The sequence below is a fragment of the Centruroides sculpturatus genome, unplaced genomic scaffold, assembly GCF_000671375.1.
Source record: "Centruroides sculpturatus isolate CEXI.00-Female unplaced genomic scaffold, Cexi_2.0 scaffold898, whole genome shotgun sequence".
Lineage (NCBI taxonomy): Eukaryota > Metazoa > Arthropoda > Arachnida > Scorpiones > Buthidae > Centruroides > Centruroides sculpturatus.
Window position 1 is genome coordinate 176,033 of NW_019385136.1, and position 21,762 is coordinate 197,794.

At 31.2% G+C, this 21,762-nt stretch overlaps 1 protein-coding gene across 4 annotated transcripts in view; it reads right to left on the reverse strand.

Annotated features, from left to right (window-relative positions):
• LOC111635279 (phosphatase and actin regulator 4-like) overlaps positions 1 to 18,767 on the reverse strand; it is a 96,197-nt gene extending 77,430 nt beyond the window's left edge. For 3 of the 4 annotated variants that reach the window (XM_023380196.1, XM_023380194.1, XM_023380200.1), the window contains exon 1: positions 18,250 to 18,767. In XM_023380196.1, the coding sequence (XP_023235964.1) occupies positions 18,250 to 18,364 (115 nt within the window). In that variant the 5' untranslated portion in view covers positions 18,365 to 18,767. The remainder of the gene's footprint in view (positions 1 to 18,249) is intronic. The other variant, XM_023380197.1, reaches the window with a different exon arrangement.
• Positions 18,768 to 21,762: the final 2,995 nt, after the last annotated feature.

Here is a 21,762-nt window from a genome sequence, read left to right on the forward strand (position 1 = left end):
ATATATATATATATATATATATAAGAAAAATATAAATAAAAATAGTATCATATTTTTGTGCAGATAATCCATAGATCCATAAGTTATCTATATCTGCAAGACAATTTGAAAAGAATGTGGATTATATATGTTAATTTTAAGCTACAATTCAGAACATGTGTTTATGGAGCAGCAGCTATTCCCATATACATGGGATATACAATGGGATGGGCTAGTGACATGGTATCATAGCATTCACCCTCTACTGGAGTTAACTAGTATAGTGACATAATGTCAACTAAATCATGTTTTATTCTGTGTGAATGCCAACTTCTATTCCTTTTATTCCGAGTTAACATAATAGTAATAAATATCCTTATTTACTTACATTGTATAAATAATGTGTAATTTAACATTTAGATTCTCTCATTGCTTACTGAGTACAGTAATACCCCGAACTTACACGATAACCAAGTAAGTCGAATTCGCGTAAGTCGGGGTATAATTTCGGAACTTGTGTAAAATCCAAATCAGATGTAAGCAAGCTAATAAATGTTCTCGTTAACCTTATCTCGCCTTTTGATTCGTTCACGGTTACAAGAAATCACTGCATAGAGTCTCTCAAGTCTCCGTAGATATAACAAACACAGAAATAAATAACACAAAATAAATTGTAGCTATGTGTCGATTCCGCGCGGCACATCCGAACATGTAAGGTAAACAATAGTATTGGGGGAGTGAGTAATCAAGAGTTGCGTGGCGTTCAAACAAAAGACGAATCGACAAGATTTGAAAATCGTGTAATTCCGGGTTCGCGTAAGTCGAGGTATTACTGTATATCATTTACATTCTATTAAATTCAATTAGACAATTTAGTGCATTTACCAGTTGTTTCAGCTAATACTACAAAAATAACTATACATATAAATAATATACATTTCAAATTTTTTGTTACCTTCTAATCTTCTACTCTTAATAAATGCAATAGCAAAAACTTCATTTTATATAGGTGTCTTATCAACAATAATTGGAGAACACAAAAAAGACTTGAAAGACAAAAAATGAGGGGTTGAAAGAGCATAAAATTGACAACACTAGAAGAGAACTTTCAACCAACTAAGGACCAGGCAATTCACTCAGACAAAAAATATATAGTTCTCAGAGCTGGAAAGATTTTACTAAAAACAACAAATGCATGTAATTTGCCATCATTAAATTTAAGTTTGGGACTGTGTGTTATAACTACTATATTTCTTTGATTCTAAGATGTAATTTTTACTTGTCAGAAATACAGATGCACTTTAATCAATACCATCTTACACTTGCAATTCCAAATAACAATCAGCATATATCATGAGTACAAGTAAAACTATAAATTCACAAAAATAAATTAAAAAACCAAAATTATATTAAATTAAATATGTGGTATACTTGGTGAATATGTAGTATACATGATGACTAGTTTCATCACGAGTACACACATTAATCACCAGTAATTGACATTTATGTTCATTGAAAGAAATATTTCTTAAATGTTTGTGTAATATATCTTCATAACATTGTATTTATTCATGTTCACTGTGCATGAAAAACATAGAAAAGGAAATATAAGTGAAATCTATATCATTTCACTTATATGTCATATTTTATAGGGAAAAATTTAAATTCCTATTATTAGTATTCTATCATAAAAAAATTTACTGGGCCAAGTGAAATTTCCAATCCTACAGGCCACACTCTATTTCATTGCGTTTATGTGATCAGCATGTTGCTCCAAAGTAACACAGCACAGATTTCAATGTATAGCATGTGCTGCATTTCTGCAACACATAGCCTGGGTGAATTACTGGGTGTGTTGCATATTTGCAATACATGGCAGCACTTAATATATTAATATTAGAAATGTTTTTGAGATAATGCAGCAGTAAAAAAAATTATTATATATACAGGAGAGAATAAAAACATTACCAATTTCATGATATTCATGTTGTTTTTACTTGTTATTCAATATAACATATTAAGATTGATTATTTTTAACTTTTCTCTCCATTCCTCCATTAAAAAAATGTTTTAAATTAAATTTCAAAATTATAGTATATCCCAGAATCAAAGAAATATGGTAAGCATAAATTAATACTTTAAGTTGTTTTATAAATAAATTTATTTTTTATTTTAACCTAGTTTTTTAAATTATATATACATATTATAAAAAACAATAAATATACATTTTAAATTTAAACATGCATTCCATAACTTTTGTGCAATTGTAAAATTTTAAAATGTATTTTATTTTAAAAAGTCAAAACAGCATTAGTCTTTATCTTCAGTTGCTATGTCAGGGATTGCCAACATTTTTTGAGTCTGCCTACCAAATAGGCAGACTCAAAAACTTATATTTAAGCATACTTATATTTAAAAATGTTTATGCATCTCTATGTAATACATCTCTGTAATCCAACAAATGGTAGACAGACTCACAGCAAATTTTCAGTTAGGAACTACAATTTTATTCTCAAAATTGACAAATGCATTTCAGGTTGGCGCAGTACATTACAACTATAACACCAACACATGTTGGTGTTATAGTTGTGTTGGTTTCCCATGCACAATTTTTTTATCTTTAAGACACTGAGGAGGAGTTGTAATGTACTGCACCAAGCTGAAATGCATTTGTCAATTTTGAGAATAAACTTGTAGTTCCTAACTGAAAATTTGCTGTGAGTCTGTCTACGATTTGTTGGATTACAGAGAAGTATTACATAGAGATCTAATATACAGCAATCCAGTTATATAATGTTTACGCATGTCGAAGTTTTAGACTTTGAATAATGATATTGAATGATGTTAAAAAAGATGGTTGAAAAAGGACAGGAGATAAACTTAAATTGTGTAATATGTTATGTTCCAGATGATTTCTCCTGACGTGCCACTTTGAGCATGAATGCCATCCTTGCTATATGTTAACAGCAAAAAATATAGCAACTGTTGATAAAGGTTAGTGCTATTTTGATTGTTTGACTGCCTTCAGTTCAGATCTAATAAAGTTCATTGATATTTTATTTTGTTTGTGAAAAAGTTTTAATTTAATAACAGTAAAAATAAAAGAAAGTAAAATAGTGTTTTCACTATAATTTACTGCCTGTTCCTCTCTGTAGCTTTAAGAGTGTGACATGCTTCTGCATATTTAATCCATTCCTCTTCCTGTACCTTTTGAGAGAGCCTGAACTTATTCATAAGGCTACAAAGAGAGGCAGGCAGTAAATTATAAAAAAGCACTATGACTTTACCAGCCTGGAAAGTATTGCTAAATAAAGCATAAAGGTAAAATAAAGTAAAATAAAAAACAAAAGTACTTCTAGCTATGATATTTTTTGGATTATTTTATTTCTTTCATTTTTATATCTTTTTACCCTATGTGCACTAAGAGGACCTTTTTAAAATACCTGTTGTGAGTTTGGCTGGGTGGTGACAGATAAGACCAAACATATCTGGGACAAACCTCCTGTGAAAAATTCCTGGATGAGATTTACTCAATTTTTATTATGTAAACATATTATCAATATTATTATAATTTCTGATTTATTTCTTATATTTACTGTTTAACATGATAAAGGCTGAAGATTATTTGGTTTTCAAATGTTTTAATACAAAATAATTGTAAATTAATATATAAAATTATGCATCAATAAAAGTACAAAATTCTTTGTTACTTAAATTTTGTGTGCGAGTCATTTTAAAGATGTCAACATTTATTTCCTCGTAGTGCTTATAAAAGTCTATCTCTAATTCTTTATTTCTTTATTCAACTACTCAAACTGGATATATACACATATATAAACTACACATATAAGCAATATCCAGCAAGAAAATATAAAAAAACTACATGACAGCAAATGTTTTCATCCATGTTGAACAGTCATAGTTAGGCTAACTGTTAGCCTGATGATGATCATTCAACATGCATGAAAAAAATGTTTGTTTTCATATGTTTTTTTTATATTTTCTTGCTGGATATTGGTTATATGTGTAGTGCTTATCCAATTCTTTATAATCTAACTTTTTTCACTTTATGAGTATCTTCTCTAAACCCAAATACTTTAGCTTCTTGAACTGTGAACAGTGCAGAGATGGTATGGATATTCAAGGAGAACATAGACACAAAAGTGATTAGCATAATTTCATGCAGGTTATTTGAAAGGGTTTGGTTATGCAATGATGCAGGTTACCTGGTGATTTTAACTTGCAATTACTTGTCAAACAGCTTTACCTTTTGTTTAAAGTCACCAAGTGCATTTTTAGAAAAAATTAAAAAATCCTTTACATAAACAAGCAAATTCTTCTACTGTCATGATTTTTCCCAAAACTACCAAATGTGTATATGCTTGCCTCACCTTTAGTTCTCTTCTATTCATTTTCTGCACATCAATCACTATTTAATTGATATTTCTAACCATTCCTACTTGAATTTCTATCTTAAAAACTGATAAGTTTTTACTAATTTCCCTCACTACATATAATAACTCTTAGAGAATTATTTAAAAGATTCTGTTTTGAAACTGAGCAACTAACTTTCAAAACTGTGTCGATAGACATCAAACATTAAAATTATTTTCAATTTAATATTTTTCAAGTTTATAATAATAATAATAGTAAATGTTAAAATATCTTTACAATCTATCAAACTAAAAATAAACTTTTCAAAAGTCTTTTTTTGATGAGTGGTTAATGTCAATGACTCAACAATTCTAAAGCTTGTAGGCAATAACATAATTTCTTTTTTTTTTTTGTTTGCTGTAAAGTGAATTTTGAAAACTAAAGTAATTATATACATTTAAAGCAGTATCTCTAACTTAAATATATAATGTTTCACCTTGTTCAGGCATAAAAAATTACTTTCTGATATTTTGCTAACAAAAGCAAAACTAAAGATATTATCATTGCAGTTTTGCTTTATTTTTTTAAGCTTTACAAATATAAATCTATTTTATGTTAATTAAATAATATTCATGTGCAACTTAAATTATTAAACAATCAATTTAAATATTAAATTTAAATAATCAACTTAAATGCAATTTAAAAGACAGTATAGTGGGTGATTAGTTAATGAGCAGTTCAAACTGTGAATAAATCGGACAACAAACACTTTCACGAAAGATTTTTATGTTCAGACAGCAAACACCTCACAGAACAAACACAAGAAGAAGTGATGTAAAATAGTGAATACCAATTGGTCTTCCCTTGTTTCCAGATGACAATTTGAAATCTTTTGGAGTTTGGGATATGTTGACATCGATCCTCAACCCAATAGCAATCTGATAATATTCTTTCAAACTTTGAAACTCTCCCTTGTAATTCCAGCCTTTTGTTTACTTTTCTGACAAAGAACTTTTTACAGTCTTTGCGAGACTGTCAGGCAGTCATTAAGTTTTGCATTGGTTTTTATTTTCAAAAGGTGAGAGTTTAACTGTCTCATCGGATATTTGTTAATGTTTTAACACCAAATTTTGAATTCTATCAGAGCCTTATATTTAAATAATGCTTTTGTTCACTAGTTGATTTCTGTTCTCTGAATTTTTGTAAGTGCTTTTCTGAACTAGTTATTTAAAAAGAATCTGATATTATTATAGTGCCTAAAAAGAGTGGAGTGTCAAGACCTGTGCTCACCACAGAAACCAAGCGAGATAATAGCCAAAATAGAGAGTGGGCAGAAGATGTCTGATGTTGCTAGACAGTATGGCTTGAACAGGTCTACAGTAGGCATAATCTAAGCTAAGAAAAGTATAATCAAGAAGCTCAAGCAGCTAAAGGAGTAATGAAAATCACATCTGAGAAATCTTCATCTATTGGAATTTCATTCTTTATTAAATTTTCCTTTATGGCTTGAAAGTCCTTTTCAATCAGGATTAACTTTTTTCTATGCTTCTCACATCTGAGAAAGATGTGCTATCCATGCTTTGGAGATTGCTTTGAATTTGGATAAAAGAAAGGAAAATGAAAAGAGATGTAACCAGTATGACTATCATTCAAGAGAAAGTTAGAAAAATTTTTGAGAACCAAAGAAACAAACTTCACATTCGTCACAAGGAGATAGAATTCAAGTTGTTTTAAAACATGCCAGTTCTCCTGAACGATTACCTTAAAAACATTTTGGAAAGAAAAATTTGATATTCTTGATTTTCCATGAAAAAGCAGAAAGAAAAGCTTATTCAAAACATACATTTTCTTGCTGGAGTGTATGTTGATTTTAGGTATAGAATCTTATTAAGTGCAGCAGAAAAACTAAAAGAGCGAGAAGGTCTTTCAGACATTCAATGGCAAATCAAAAGGCAAACACTAATGGATTTGGCTAAAAAGCCAGCAATTGTTGAGCTGTCACAGCCAACCTGTGATATGATAAATATAGATTCAGAAGATGATTTTGAAAAAGGATTGGATAGAAGAGAAAACAGTCATTGAATTTCCACTTTACATAATAAAGATGACAACGAAATAGACAAACACATTGAGAAAGACTGCAATGCAATAGAGGATGTAAGGAAATTAAAGGTGAATGTATTTGAAGTCATTGACCATTATCCGGAATGCATCAGAAAAACATGCAGTGTCACTTCAAGCATGCCAACTTCTCAAACAAGTGTTGAGCGTCTATTTTCTGGATTAATATACTGTATTGTGTTTTATTTGTCAATTTTTAACAATTTCTTCCTGCAATTTTTTTTCGTTGACAGCTTTTAGGCACTCCATATGTTTTGTATCCTTTAGTTTAAAATCTCCCAAACAAAAGTGTTCAAACCACATTTCACATGTTTGAAGTTTAGGAGCATCTTTCCCATATACAATTTGTTGTTTGTATACATTTCTTTTGTTGTTTGTACAGTGTTATATCTTTTCCAAAACTCATAAAGCATAATATAGCTGATATACTTTTAATCCAATGATATTAATTGATTTTATTTAATTACACAAATGTGAAGTAGAGTTTAAAGTAAACTTCTAAATAAAGAACACAAGCTCACATTATCTATTAATTTGTTAAATTTCACAAATGTTATAATTAAATCACACATTTACATTAAGATGACAAAGTCCATGGTATGCTACCAATAAATCCAGTTTTCATTTTATTATATAGTATTTATGTATTTTATTCATGGTTTTTATGTTTCAATTTATTATTAAGGCATTTAACTATGTTAATTTTACCTAAAATTATTTGTATTTGCTGTTCTAAGTTTATCAAAGTTAATATTGTTCAGAGGTTGGGAATGAATTAATTCACTTTCCTTTATTTCTAATGGGAAAAAATTGATTCAGACTTCAAATGATTCAGTTTGAATGATCTTCTGGTATGAATTAAATTCAAAGTATAAAGAACCACTATATTTATTTCTGTCATTGTCATTATTAGCAGAAAGTTACACTATCTGAGATATAAGTATGTCTGTATCAGTTAATTAGTAGCAAAGAAGCAAATTAACAGTCATTCACTTCCACAGACTCAAGAGTAAATAAATGCTTCAGGAAATGCCATTCTTGAAAAAACTTCTTGCCAGACTGTGTTAATTCCTGATTCTGCTTCATTTCCTTCTTCATCTAGGTCACTCTGTGATGGGTCGTATGAAATAATACCACTTTTCTCCCAGCAGTTCTGGATGATTATGGCTTGATGGATGCTTGAACTGTAGCAATTATGTCAATGGCCTGCTTTATGTTGATCTTCCTTTTGATGTAGTTGTCAATGTTGCAAAGAATAATCCTCAAAAGTCTTCTTTGATATTCAGCTTTTATAGTGCAGATTATTCCAAGATCCAAAAGCTGTAGGACAACAGTACAATTCACTGGCAAGTTCTTGATCACTAGGGTTTCTGAAACGGGATTCCGGGATCCCGGTTGTTTTTTTAACCCGGGAAATATCCCGGGAAATTTTTCTTATCCCGGGAAATCCCGCAAATTTCTTAAAAATTCACTTTTTTTCTTATTTTGTGTTAAGGTTGAGGAGTTTTGCAAATAGAAAGCATAATTAACTCATTCACTGCCAGAATACATTTGTATTTATTAATTTTAAACCTACCTATTAGTTTTTTTAAATTTTTGCTCGTTATAGCATGTCACAAATGGTCAATAATCAATATATAGCTTATTTGTGGCAGGACTATAAAAATTCTTTACTTGTCGGAACCTGTAATATCTGGAATAATTGTGCTTACGCTGTCTTGAGTTTTAACCATGCCCAGTAGCTTCAATAAATGCCTGACGCCAGATTGTGCAAATTGGGCAAGGATACAAACGAGTACAAAGTCTGCAAGTATGAAGTTTTTCTTCATAAACCTGATTATTAAAGCCAAATGAATTGCCGAATTATCGAGCTCTAAGCTTGATGCCGCTATTAAAGCAGCCAAGGTAGACAAATCAAGAATACTAGAGAGCGAAAGAAGTACTACAATCTCGAAAACGAACTCGAAAGCTTCCAGGCTACAGGTGAAAAAACACATAATATCTGTCTTCTCTTAAATGCATTAAACACTATTCCAATCACATCAATTGAATCGGAAAGGGCATTCTCGGTGGCAAGACTTTTCATTACTAAAATAAGAATTAGAGTGAGTTATCGGAGTATTGACCATCTTTGCTTTTTAAAATCTTATAAAAGTTTGCAATATTTTGTATTATATTTTATTTAAAAAACGAAAATTACCTTCTAAATTAGAAGTTCATTTTTTTAATTTTTAACTCAATTCAAAACATTTTTTTTGTTGTTGTTGTATGCAGTTTCCAGCAAACTTTAATTAATTTTTTTCTATTTGTGAAAATTTCTACGTTATTTAAAGGTAATTTTTATTATAGGCCTATAGACCTTACACAGCATTATTAATATGATTTTGGAGGTTACAAAACTTTAAAATTACTTTAAAAAATGGAAAATAATTATATCATTTGATTTCAAGATATTTTGTATACCTTAAAAATAATTAATTCTATCCCGGGATTTCCCGGGATCCCGGGAAACAGTTCACTTTTATCCCGGGATCCCGGGACAAGCAAAATACCGGGAAATGAGAAACCCTATTGATCACGTTTTCCAGATAACGAATCATATAAATTGAACAATTGTCAACATACACCAGGATTCTTTGCTTCTTGTGTTTCATCTTTTCCATCCAGTTTTATCAGCCATTCATTAAAAACATCTTGCATCATTCAAGGTTTGCAGTGTAGTCATACAGAAAAAATGCACATTCTTCATACAGTAGAGCCTTGTCAATTTCCCAATGATTATGAGTCTCATCTTTTCTGTATCTATGTTCTATGCACAGATATCTGTAAGTGTTCTTAGATTAAAAGGGTTTAAAAAAATCCAGTTTAGAGCAATAAAAAATAATTTCTTACCTAACATGTTATAAAAGAATGAGGCAGTCAACTATTGCTTATATTGCTCTCAACAGTCACCCATAACAACCAGAGTTTGATTCAGCAATAATTGGAAGAAAATGCCTGTTTCATTGGTATTAAATTAATTAATTAAGGATGTCATCTGTACTTACAAATTGTATCTTGTATCTCACCTGTAAATTATGCACAATACTGTTCACAAAATCTGAAGAGCCACCTGTCACTTGCTTGAAAATCTTTGTTTACAAGCATTTTGCAAACTCTAAAGCAATGGTCAGCAACTGATGGTCTGTGAGAAAATTTGGGTGGTCCGTGGAGAAATTTGAACATTGATCAACCGAAGGTTATGCGAAGTATTACAAAAGAAATGCAAAATGCTTAGTTGCTTTTTTCACTTATTGGGGTTTTTTATTCAAATCTAAAACCAAAAACGAAGTGAATGTTATCAATAAATAATGAACAATAAACAATATTGTGAGTGCGATTGTCGTCCTTCATGGAAAAGCATGAAGAATCCATAAACTTGTTTCAAACAAGCAGCAATGAACTTTAGGCTTGCATTAATTTGTTATAATTAAACATGTGAGTTTCATATTAATATAGTAAAATTGAACTTTTATGATCATTATTCTACAGATTTTGTATCGTTTAAAAAAATTCATGATAATGGTCCGCGGGATTCAAAATTGTGACTTTACTTTACTTTCGCTGACATGATAATAATGTTAATTGTACAATTTTTGTTTCTTGTGTAAGAATTTCAATTAGGTATTGTCACAAATGCATTTTTTTTTATGAAATTTCGAGAATATTTTTAGTTATAAATAAACAAATTTGTGCATTTGACATCATGTTGTAAATTGCCAAATTTTTGATGGACCACCCATTATTTTTTTTTATTGCTTCATCTCATGCATTTAAATTTTAAATTGACCAATTTTAGATTGACGTGCGTACCCCTTCATGCAATTTCATGTACCCCCAGGGGTACGCATGCCACTAATTGGGAACCATGGCTCTAAAGCATTCTCTTGAAGAAGAGGCCACTTAAGAGAGATTATTGTACTTGAACATCTTAAAACTAGTTTCCTCAGCCATTTATTATCCTACTGCACACCATGCATTTTTACCTGCTTGGATATTTTACCTTCCTTTCAATCTTGGAATGATCTTTTAAAATCATTGAAGGCAAAAGAAATGATGCCAAACTCCCTTGTAACATTTCCTTCTTTTGATCTGGAATCAACTGCTTCCAGGATAACAGCTTTTTCAGACATTAAAATTGGCAACACTTTTGCTCTTTGACATACTCATGTTGTCTGACAAGATTACTTTGGATACCTGAAGGGCCATGATTATAGTAAAGTAAGATACAGTACAATGTTAGATACAGTAATATCCAAAGTTATGCAATAGGTATATCCAACAAAAATTGCTTAGGTCAGGGTACAACTTTGCATATAAATACATATTAATTTTGTTTAATTGGGATCAAGGACTAACACTAGTTCAGAAAAAAAATTTAATAAAATTGCAGTTCTTTATACATATTAATACAAAATATTAATTAAAAAAATAAATAAGTTTTACATAAAAAAGTTATTTCAATGTGGATGGCTTCATAAAATCTAACAAATTCATCTGATGACACAATGCCTTCTTTTTTCTCACACAATTTCTTCGTAGCAAGCTAACAATTTTTTTAATCCTTGCCTATATAACACATTCATCATTAGAAGTCTATGTTTTCTAAAATTTTTAAGTCCTTTTCAATAGATCTGAGACCTTTAAATGGAATCTCTTTAAACTTGCAATAGTGCTCAACTTCGGGTATGAAGTGGTGACCAAACTAGTCCTCAAAAATAGAAGCTGTTACCCAAGCTTTATGATTTGACCTCCAAATCACTGGTAAGCTAATTTCAGATATATTTTTTAAGGCTCTTGGGTTTTTGAAGTGGTAAATTAAGAGGTTTTAACTTGCAGTCAGCAGCTACATTCCTGCCAACCATCACAGTCAATTGGTCTTTAGAAACCTTAAAGCCTGGAAAGTTTTTCTTCATGTGCGATAAAAGTTCTTTTAGACATCATCTTCCAGAACAGGCCTGTCTCATCCACGTTAAATATGGTTTCACTGCTATAGTCACCATCTTCTATCATAGCCTTTAGTATCTCAGGTAAAGAAGGTGCAGCTTCTTTATTGTCACTTGCCTCCTCTCCACTCTCACAATGCTGTGCCAATTACAGAAAATTTTAAACTGGTTGAACCAACCATTACTAGCTACAAAGTTTTCATCTTTTCCTACCTCCCCAGCTTCTTTCAATCACTCAAAAATCAGCTTAGCTTGATAGCACATTGTTCTAATCAACTGGACAATTCTTCACTTTTACTTAATTATCATACCATAATTTCAGCATTGTTTCCATTTCAGCAATAATAAATACCATGACATTTACAAATTATGCTCAAATTCAAGGATTGAGCCTTTTTCATTGCATCGAGAATTCTTTCTTTATCTTTTATGATTGTTCTTACTGTGGATTCTGATAGCTCAAACTTCTTTGCCAATTCACAAATGTTCACTCTGCTATCAAAATCCTTGATAATGTTAATTTTATATTCCAAAGATATCATTTTCCTTTTCTTACTAGGTGCAGGAGAATCAGATTTACTTCATTTGGACTCCATAGTTTTTTAAGGGTTTAGGAAACCTAACAAAATAATCATAACTTTCGTTGATCATAGAATTGTAATTGGGCACATAGAGTTCGTGCAAAATGTGTCCAATGCTTATCACAGCAAAAGAAACACTGACGATAATGAGTGGCAGTGTTGCCAAACAAAAAATCAGAAATCATGTAACTCCGAGTTTGCATAAGTCAGGGTATTACTGTATTGAAATATTGTAAGATGCACTGAACAGAAAAACTAAGTGTTTTTTGTTCTCCTGTAACTTTCCACCATCATCTTTGCTATCTTCTCCTGTGATGGTCATCTTTTGAAATGTCCTAGGTTGGTGCCAATCATCCTTATACAGAGTTTGTCCAATAAGTATCAGGACTGAAATCATAAAAAAAAATTTGTTGAATATATATGTACAGTGAGTTAATAATCTTCAAAATATGACCCTCCTGCACCAATACATCACTGCCAGTGCTTTTTCCAGTCTTCATATGCCTCCTGGAAGTTGGCAATGACAAGGCTGTTCAGGCACCCCTTCGAAGCCACTTGGATGGCCTGAATTGTCCTGAAATGATGTCCTTCAGGCTCCTTTTGATCCGAGAGAACAAAAAAAGTTAATAAGAGTCACATCTGGACTGTAGGGTGGTTGGGGCAACATTGACACATTGTATTTGGCCAGTCCCTTCCTCACAATTTGCAACATATGATGGATGCATTGTCATAATGGAGCATCCAGGTATCGGCAATCTCCCTTCAGATGCAGCGAACTTTAATCCTCAAACAAACACTTAACCAGCAATCAGAGTTCAAAAGTTCTTGCACTTTGGCCACATTTTCATCGGTTTGGGTCGCTGTCGGACATTCAGCACGTTGTTCATCTTCAATATCTTTCCAGCCATCTTTGAATAGTTTATGTCAGACAAAAACTAGCACAAGTAAACTGGAACTATATACTAAACACAACAATTAACACCTAAATGCTAATTCCAGCATTGAATGAACAAAAATTTTAATGCTCAAACGTTTTCAGCCGTCTTTTAGAGGCCCTCCTCAGGATGAAACACACAAAAAAACGGTTCTATCATTTAAAAACTTCTAACCGTCGAATACAGCTGTGTTCCAAATTTTTAAATATTTAAACGATGTACCATACGATATAAAAATCGTTACAACATAAAAATAATTATTTTAAAATAACGCTATACATAAATTATTATTATAGCGTTGTAAAAATTAGCACGATGTAAACGAATTGTTTTCTTTTAGAAAGCAGAAAGATGAAAAATAATTACACATACAATTATTGTTGTGCTTTGTGGCAATGTAAATAATACTTCCACGATTGTGGAATCAGAATATAATCGGAGTTAATGCAGTTTCCCTTCATGGTTTCTATATAAATCTCAATAGCCTCCAACGAGCGTAATTCGTGTCAGTTGAAGGCCTTATGCAAAAGAGTAGCCTCATCCCAACATGGGGAAACCCCGGGTTCGGTAGCATACTGGGCCAGAGCAGTACTATACTTCTGCTTCGACACATCATATTTGTGGTCCCGTACTCTAGCTTCAAGGGATTTGTATGTAGATCCAATGTATGTTATCCGACGATTGAAACGTTCATCATTCAAAGGTATGCGGTACACCCCTGGCGCTTTCTTATCATCGGACTTGTCCTTAGCATTAGATAAAAGTCAGAAAATATTCTGTTTTCTCTTATATGTTAAGCGCATGTTCAACTCCTTAGCAATTTTACTAAAAATTTGTTGAAGGGACGGTTCATAAGATAAAACCACCCAGTTCTGCTGTGTATTATTAACCCATATGTTGTGGTAGTTATTGTAGATTGCTGGTTGGCAGTTAGCCTGTCTATTAAAGACTGGTGGTACCCATGTGCCGATGCTATACGTTTGACGTGTTTCAGTTCTCTGTAGATATCGGAAGTTTCAGAGCAGTGGGAATAAGCCCTTGAGACTAGGGCCTGAAACGCTGATACCTTAAAAGGCCAAGAGTCTGCTGAGTTAGCAGGTATAAAGAGAGGACAGTATGTTGGTTTGCGGTAAATGGTCGTGGTTATATTTTTATTCGCCATATTAATCTGGACATCTAAGTAGTTAACCTCTGTGCGACTTTCCTGGTCTAACTTTAGTGTTAAGCCGTAGGCATTGTTGTTAAAGGCTTCTAACACTTTCTCTATATCAGGTTTGGTTTTCCATATAATCAAAATATCATCCATGTACCGCATGTAGCTAAGGATATTGGATCATAAGCTTAGTAAGACCTTTTCTTCTAATTTTTGTACGACAAGTTCGCACAGATCTCCAGAGACTGGGATGCCCATTGGTACACCCCTTTTTTGGATGCAAGTTTGACCATCAAAGTAAAAAAAGGAAGAATCTATTGTATCTTTTAATTCTAATTAATTTGAAATAAACTAAATATTCAGAATAAACATTCAAATTTACAAAAATTTTTAAATTATATCAATTTACATAAAGCAAATATACTTTGAAAAAACTGAATATTTTTGAAAAAGTCTGTTCTTTAATATCCTCAAAAGGTTAGATTAGAAAAAAATTGAGTATTATGTCTTATAATAATCAAAACTTCTTTTTATAAAATTAAAGAACAAGCTACATAACTTAATTGAACATTATACTCAATCTCAAAGTTGGCACACTTAAGTTGATGAAGTCTTTGGATTTAAAATTCCATCATCAAAACTGGTAAATATGACTAAAACAGAAATTGAAATCATCATTTAAAAAGTTAACGTTATTTGAAATAATTTCTTATTCATTAAACACTATCAAATCATTATAAAATGAAATATATTATACTCACACATTAATACTAAAGTGGAAGTATAGATCCAAACCTTTGCAGAATCTTCTGTTCATCAAATGCATCTCCAAGGAGGACACATTTGATTAATAAAAGGTTCTACAAAGAACATTTTTAAAAAACAGAAGGTCCTAACAGAACATTTAAAAAAAATGCAATGTTTATGTTCGATCTAAAGAAGATCCAGCTGAAGAATTAGAATCATTAGTTGTTATCAAGGTAATAAGCTACTGGAGAATTATTTAAAAGGTTCTACAAAGAAGGTTTGCAAGCTAAAAAGGAATATAATTTAACTTTTGAATTTCATTCAGAATTCTTAAACTTGATAGTATGATATAAACAAAAATTTTAATTTTAAAAATTTGGTACAAACAAAATGAACTGAATCCATCATTTTAAATGCATAACTTTTGACATAGTCTTTTCTTTAATCGCTAGTACTTTCGACGAACATATAGTCGTCATTTTTCTTTTCTTTAATCGCTAGTACTTTCGACGAACATATAGTCGTCATGACGACTATATGTTCGTCGAAAGTACTAGCGATTAAAGAAAAGAAAAATGACGACTATATGTTCGTCGAAAGTACTAGCGATTAAAGAAAAGACTATGTCAAAAGTTATGCATTTAAAATGATGGATTCAGTTCATTTTGTTTGTACCAAATTTTTAAAATTAAAATTTTTGTTTATATCATACTATCAAGTTTAAGAATTCTGAATGAAATTCAAAAGTTAAATTATATTCCTTTTTAGCTTGCAAACCTTCTTTGTAGAACCTTTTAAATAATTCTCCAGTAGCTTATTACCTTGATAACAACTAATGATTCTAATTCTTCAGCTGGATCTTCTTTAGATCGAACATAAACATTGCATTTTTTTTAAATGTTCTGTTAGGACCTTCTGTTTTTTAAAAATGTTCTTTGTAGAACCTTTTATTAATCAAATGTGTCCTCCTTGGAGATGCATTTGATGAACAGAAGATTCTGCAAAGGTTTGGATCTATACTTCCACTTTAGTATTAATGTGTGAGTATAATATATTTCATTTTATAATGATTTGATAGTGTTTAATGAATAAGAAATTATTTCAAATAACGTTAACTTTTTAAATGATGATTTCAATTTCTGTTTTAGTCATATTTACCAGTTTTGATGATGGAATTTTAAATCCAAAGACTTCATCAACTTAAGTGTGCCAACTTTGAGATTGAGTATAATGTTCAATTAAGTTATGTAGCTTGTTCTTTAATTTTATAAAAAGAAGTTTTGATTATTATAAGACATAATACTCAATTTTTTTCTAATCTAACCTTTTGAGGATATTAAAGAACAGACTTTTTCAAAAATATTCAGTTTTTTCAAAGTATATTTGCTTTATGTAAATTGATATAATTTAAAAATTTTTGTAAATTTGAATGTTTATTCTGAANATTATAAACACATTTAATAAGAACAAGTATTAAACAATATATTGTTGGCTATCACTGAAAATCCCTAATAGTGCATCTCAATATAAACTATGAACCATATCTAATAGTGTATGTTCCCAAACCAGCACTAGACCAATTCAGCCTCCAATTCAATAAATATCTATAGAATACTTTAGAAGTAAACATTATAAAAATCATGCTAATTACATGTCTTACCAATGCTATCAGTTACAAATTAATAGAGAGGTTGCGGCCGACGTTTTCAATGCAAAAACGTGTACATCAGACATTGAGTGCCACCTTCCTGTAAGCCTAGAAGTTTGACAATGGCATTTGGAACATCGAGCGTGATTCTACCGACATTCCAAATGCCATTGTTAAACTTCTAGGCTCACAGGAAGGTGGTGCTGAACGTCCAACGTACACGTTTTTACATTGAAAATATCGGCCGCAACCTCTAATAGATCTATACATTTACTGCCTCCAATATTCTTGCAGAATATTCAAAAGGATACCTTTACTTTTAATTATAATTAATTAAAATCTTTCTAAAAATTACTTATTTTTTTTGGTAATCAGCATAAACATAAGCAAACCTGAATCTTTTCAGTAATATTTAATCATTCAAATGTACTTTATTTAATTAAGTAATTAGAAAATATTATTTTAGTAAATAAAATAATTAAATTTTAATCTATATTCAAGCATTAAACTAATTTTTAAATATAAAAAAACAACAATTTCACTTCTGTAATGTTTACATGAATAAATCATATATAATTTATTCATGTAAACATTACAGTTCCTTGAACTTGTGTCTGCCATTCATTAACTGTTAGCTTAATTTTTTATCAAATTTACTATATGCCAAATGAGAATTATAGATAATTAAAAGTAAAATGAATGAAATTACTGGTAATTTTGAAGTTTAAAGATGATAAAATTCAAATAATATTTTTGTGGAATACATTTGAAACATGGTTTTATAATTAATTTCCTTCATGTTTGAATTACATTAATTAAAGCATTCGTCTATTTTTAAACCTAAAATAATAATAGTTTCGATATTAAGCATGTAATTTATTTGTGTAAACATTGTACAGTTTCTTATAACAAATCTTCTTCTTTGGCCTTAGTCCCATTTAACAGCGAGGTTGGCACACCTGGATTTTATTTCTTAAAACAAATAACCATCATAAATTAATAATTAGCTTAATTTGTCATAAAATTCATGAAATACTAAATGGAATTATACCTAATTTAAAGTAAATTGAATGAAATAAATTCTGAAATTTAAAATGTTTCTGTCAAGTAATTATTTTGTAGATAATACTTTAAATAAGAATTTATAACTCTTTTCTTCATGCTTCAATTATATTAAAGCATTCATATAGTTTTAAAATATGAAATAACAACATGTTTTCTATTAAACATTACATGTAATTTATTCAAAACATCATCAGGTTTCTTACATAGCTATCTGTCATAAATTAACTGTTACGTTAATATGACGTAAAATTTATTAAATATTAAATGGAAATTATAATTAATTACCATTTAACATTCTGAAATTTAAAAAATGAGAAAAGTCAAAATATTTTTGTAGAGTAAGTCGTTACACGTATATATTTAAAATACAATTTTATAAATATCTCCTCATTTCGATTACATTAGACGACACACGCCGAAGTCAAACGTTAAGAATCCTTCGACAAAACACATAATTTATTCACGTAAACATTGCAACGTTCCTCAAACCGATATCTGTCATTTTAATATAAAATTTATGTAACGTTATACACGAATTACACTTGATTACCATTGAACATAGTTAAATGAACTGTGTGGTTTACAAAATGAGAAAATTCAGTGTTGTTGTTGTATGGTGTAATTATCTGACAGATGATGTAGAAAATACATTAGAACTCACCTTCTTCATGTTTAAGTTGTGCTAAAGCCTGTGCTGTTGCTTGAGGATCGCTGTTACTTCTTTGTCTTCTATGAGTTGATCTCCAAACGGATTCGTTTCCATTTGGACCAGACATCAGGGCCTAACATCAACCTTCTGTCTTAACATTAAAGCGGCTAACTGCAAGCCATTTTTATAAATCACGATTTACTTATCAGGCGAAAGGACACGAGTAACCATTTAAATAATTATCAAAATATATATAAAATTATGTTTCAAACTAGAAACATCAAAATGTCTACAGAACGAATTGAACTAACTTTGGTTGCCATGTAAACAGTAAATTTATGATATTTCGAATTTTTAACCTAACTTTCTGTATTTTGATATTAAATATTCGTTGAATAACATTATAAAATTTTTTAAATATATATGTATAATATATATTAAATATCCATATTACAAAAAAAGAAAAAAATCTTTTCAAATTTGTTTTAATCAAACATCAAGTCATAAAACAATCTCTTGGCAGACTTTTAATTCAATTTCCCTCTGGCAGAGGACGCTGACATTTTCTTGTAAATTATAGCCCAAAAATAGCTATTTTGATTTTATATAAATTCTTTTATTTATAACTGTATTTGTTATTAAATGTTTAAAAAAATAATTAATTTAATAAATATTGAATTTATAAAAAATTATGAAAAAGATTAAATTTAAAAAATGTCCGACGAGATCTGGTGATGGAAATACTGTTCCGAATCGATGTAAACCAAATAATTTGAGAATTTGTGATTAATTTGTAGTGTGATGTATATTTAATAGCTTAAATTTATTATACGGGTATTTAATGATAAATAATTTATATAGCGTAATAAGCCGACTGGGTGTGCGGTAATATATTTTCGTAATGTCGAGAAAGATTCGCTTTTTAAATTTATGGGTAATTCTGGACGAAATATTATTTCCTGTATTTTAGCGATGCTGGCCGACACCATCAATACAAGTCTACCATACCCAGGCCCTCCGTAAGCGGGCGTGCAAAGCGTGCACCGCACGCGGGCGGCACGTCCAGGGGGGCGGCAATTACAATATCTTTTTACTAATGACTTAATTTCAACATTTCCAAACACAGCAATAGAAGGTCCTTTTCAAAGTTAAAAATTATAAAAAAAAACTATTTATGGTTAACAATGCACCAGCAAAGACTAAGTAATTTAGCTATAGTTTCAATTGAACACGAAATCTTAGACAGCTTATAGCAGATTTCGCAAACATAAAGGCAAGAAGAGTTCAATTTCTATAGATAAATATTTATATGATTTTACACCTAAGTAAACAAAAATAATTTAGTAATAAAAATAAATAGTTTTTCTTTGTAAAGTATTTCTTTTCTTTTTTCACACCCTTATGAGACAACAGTAAAGAACCTTTCTCGCAAGCTCAGCGTAGGTAGTCGTAGTTAAACGGGGACGGCATAATCGGTATTGCACACGGGTTTAAACAGCTAGCGGCGCTTCTGACCATACCCTAAGTGAATAAAAATCGAGAAATTTCAGTTTTTGTATAAACGTTTGCAATATCAGTATAAAGAAGTAGCACGAATGTGAAGATTAATATGAAGCTTGTTTGTTTGTTTATTTATGGCAACGCAATACTTCCTAATAAATGCCCGTAATATTTTTGGATAATTTAAGAAAAGATAATATTGTCAACAATGAACCAGTATTTAAAGTTTTTTGTCCACCTGAATATTATTATTATTATGCGTAAAATGATGTTTTTGTCAAATTTTATTACAGAAATTCCTAAAGAACTACAAAGTGTTTTATTACTCAAAGTAATGTCAAAAACTATAGCATGTACACAGAATCCTATTCGAGGGCGGATAGCCGAGCGGTAAAGCTAACAGCCTACCACCTTGGGGACTCGGGATCGAATCCGGACAGGTCGAAGAATCTTGAAAGTTTTTCGGGGTGATGATCCCTTTGGATGTGTTGGTTCCCGCCTCTTACCATCTAGCCGCCCCATTTTGGGCCTGGCCGAACCAATAATGAGCTTGCTAAAAGAGGCCTCTTAGTAGTGGCCAAGTAGTCTTCGTACCTTAAACACTGGGAGTTCGGTCGTGGTTTGCGCCCAGCTCGGCCGGCTGGTCACATGTAGTTTTCCGAGTTTTCTTCACGTGTATAACGCCTAAAATACGGGCCAGTTTCCCTTAAAAAGACCTCCCGAAAGGCATCTCCTAGGCCCTAAGTGTTGCGTTGCCATAACTTAACCAATAACAACAACCCTCTTAGTGCCAACAGGGCGGAAACAGTTAAAAAAAGAATCCTACTTCACTAACTTTATTGCATTTAAAAAATCATGCAAGGTTGTGCTCAACTTTCCTGGCAACATATAACACATCTGTTATCATATTGTATTAGAAAACTTTTTATACAATAACTAAATCAACACCTGCTCACTCGCTGAGAGATTTATTCTTAACACAAACGTTTTCAATCCAATCAATTTCTTAACACAAACGTTTTCAATCCAATCAATTTCTTGGATTGAAAACGTTTGTGTTAAGAAATTGATTGGATTGAAAACGTTTGTGTTAAGAATAAATCTCTCAGCGAGTGAGCAGGTGTTGATTTAGTTATTGTATAAAAAGTTTTCTAATACAATATGATAACAGATGTGTTATATGTTGCCAGGAAAGTTGAGCACAACCTTGCATGATTTTTTAAATGCAATAAAGTTAGTGAAGTAGGATTCTTTTTTTAACTGTTTCCGCCCTGTTGGCACTAAGAGGGTTGTTGTTATTGGTTAAGTTATGGCAACGCAACACTTAGGGCCTAGGAGATGCCTTTCGGGAGGTCTTTTTAAGGGAAACTGGCCCGTATTTTAGGCGTTATACACGTGAAGAAAACTCGGAAAACTACATGTGACCAGCCGGCCGAGCTGGGCGCAAACCACGACCGAACTCCCAGTGTTTAAGGTACGAAGACTACTTGGCCACTACTAAGAGGCCTCTTTTAGCAAGCTCATTATTGGTTCGGCCAGGCCCAAAATGGGGCGGCTAGATGGTAAGAGGCGGGAACCAACACATCCAAAGGGATCATCACCCCGAAAAACTTTCAAGATTCTTCGACCTGTCCGGATTCGATCCCGAGTCCCCAAGGTGGTAGGCTGTTAGCTTTACCGCTCGGCTATCCGCCCTCGAATAGGATTCTGTGTACATGCTATAGTTTTTGACATTACTTTGAGTAATAAAACACTTTGTAGTTCTTTAGGAATTTCTGTAATAAAATTTGACAAAAACATCATTTTACGCATAATAATAATAATATTCAGGTGGACAAAAAACTTTAAATACTGGTTCATTGTTGACAATATTATCTTTTCTTAAATTATCCAAAAATATTACGGGCATTTATTAGGAAGTATTGCGTTGCCATAAATAAACAAACAAACAAGCTTCATATTAATCTTCACATTCGTGCTACTTCTTTATACTGATATTGCAAACGTTTATACAAAAACTGAAAT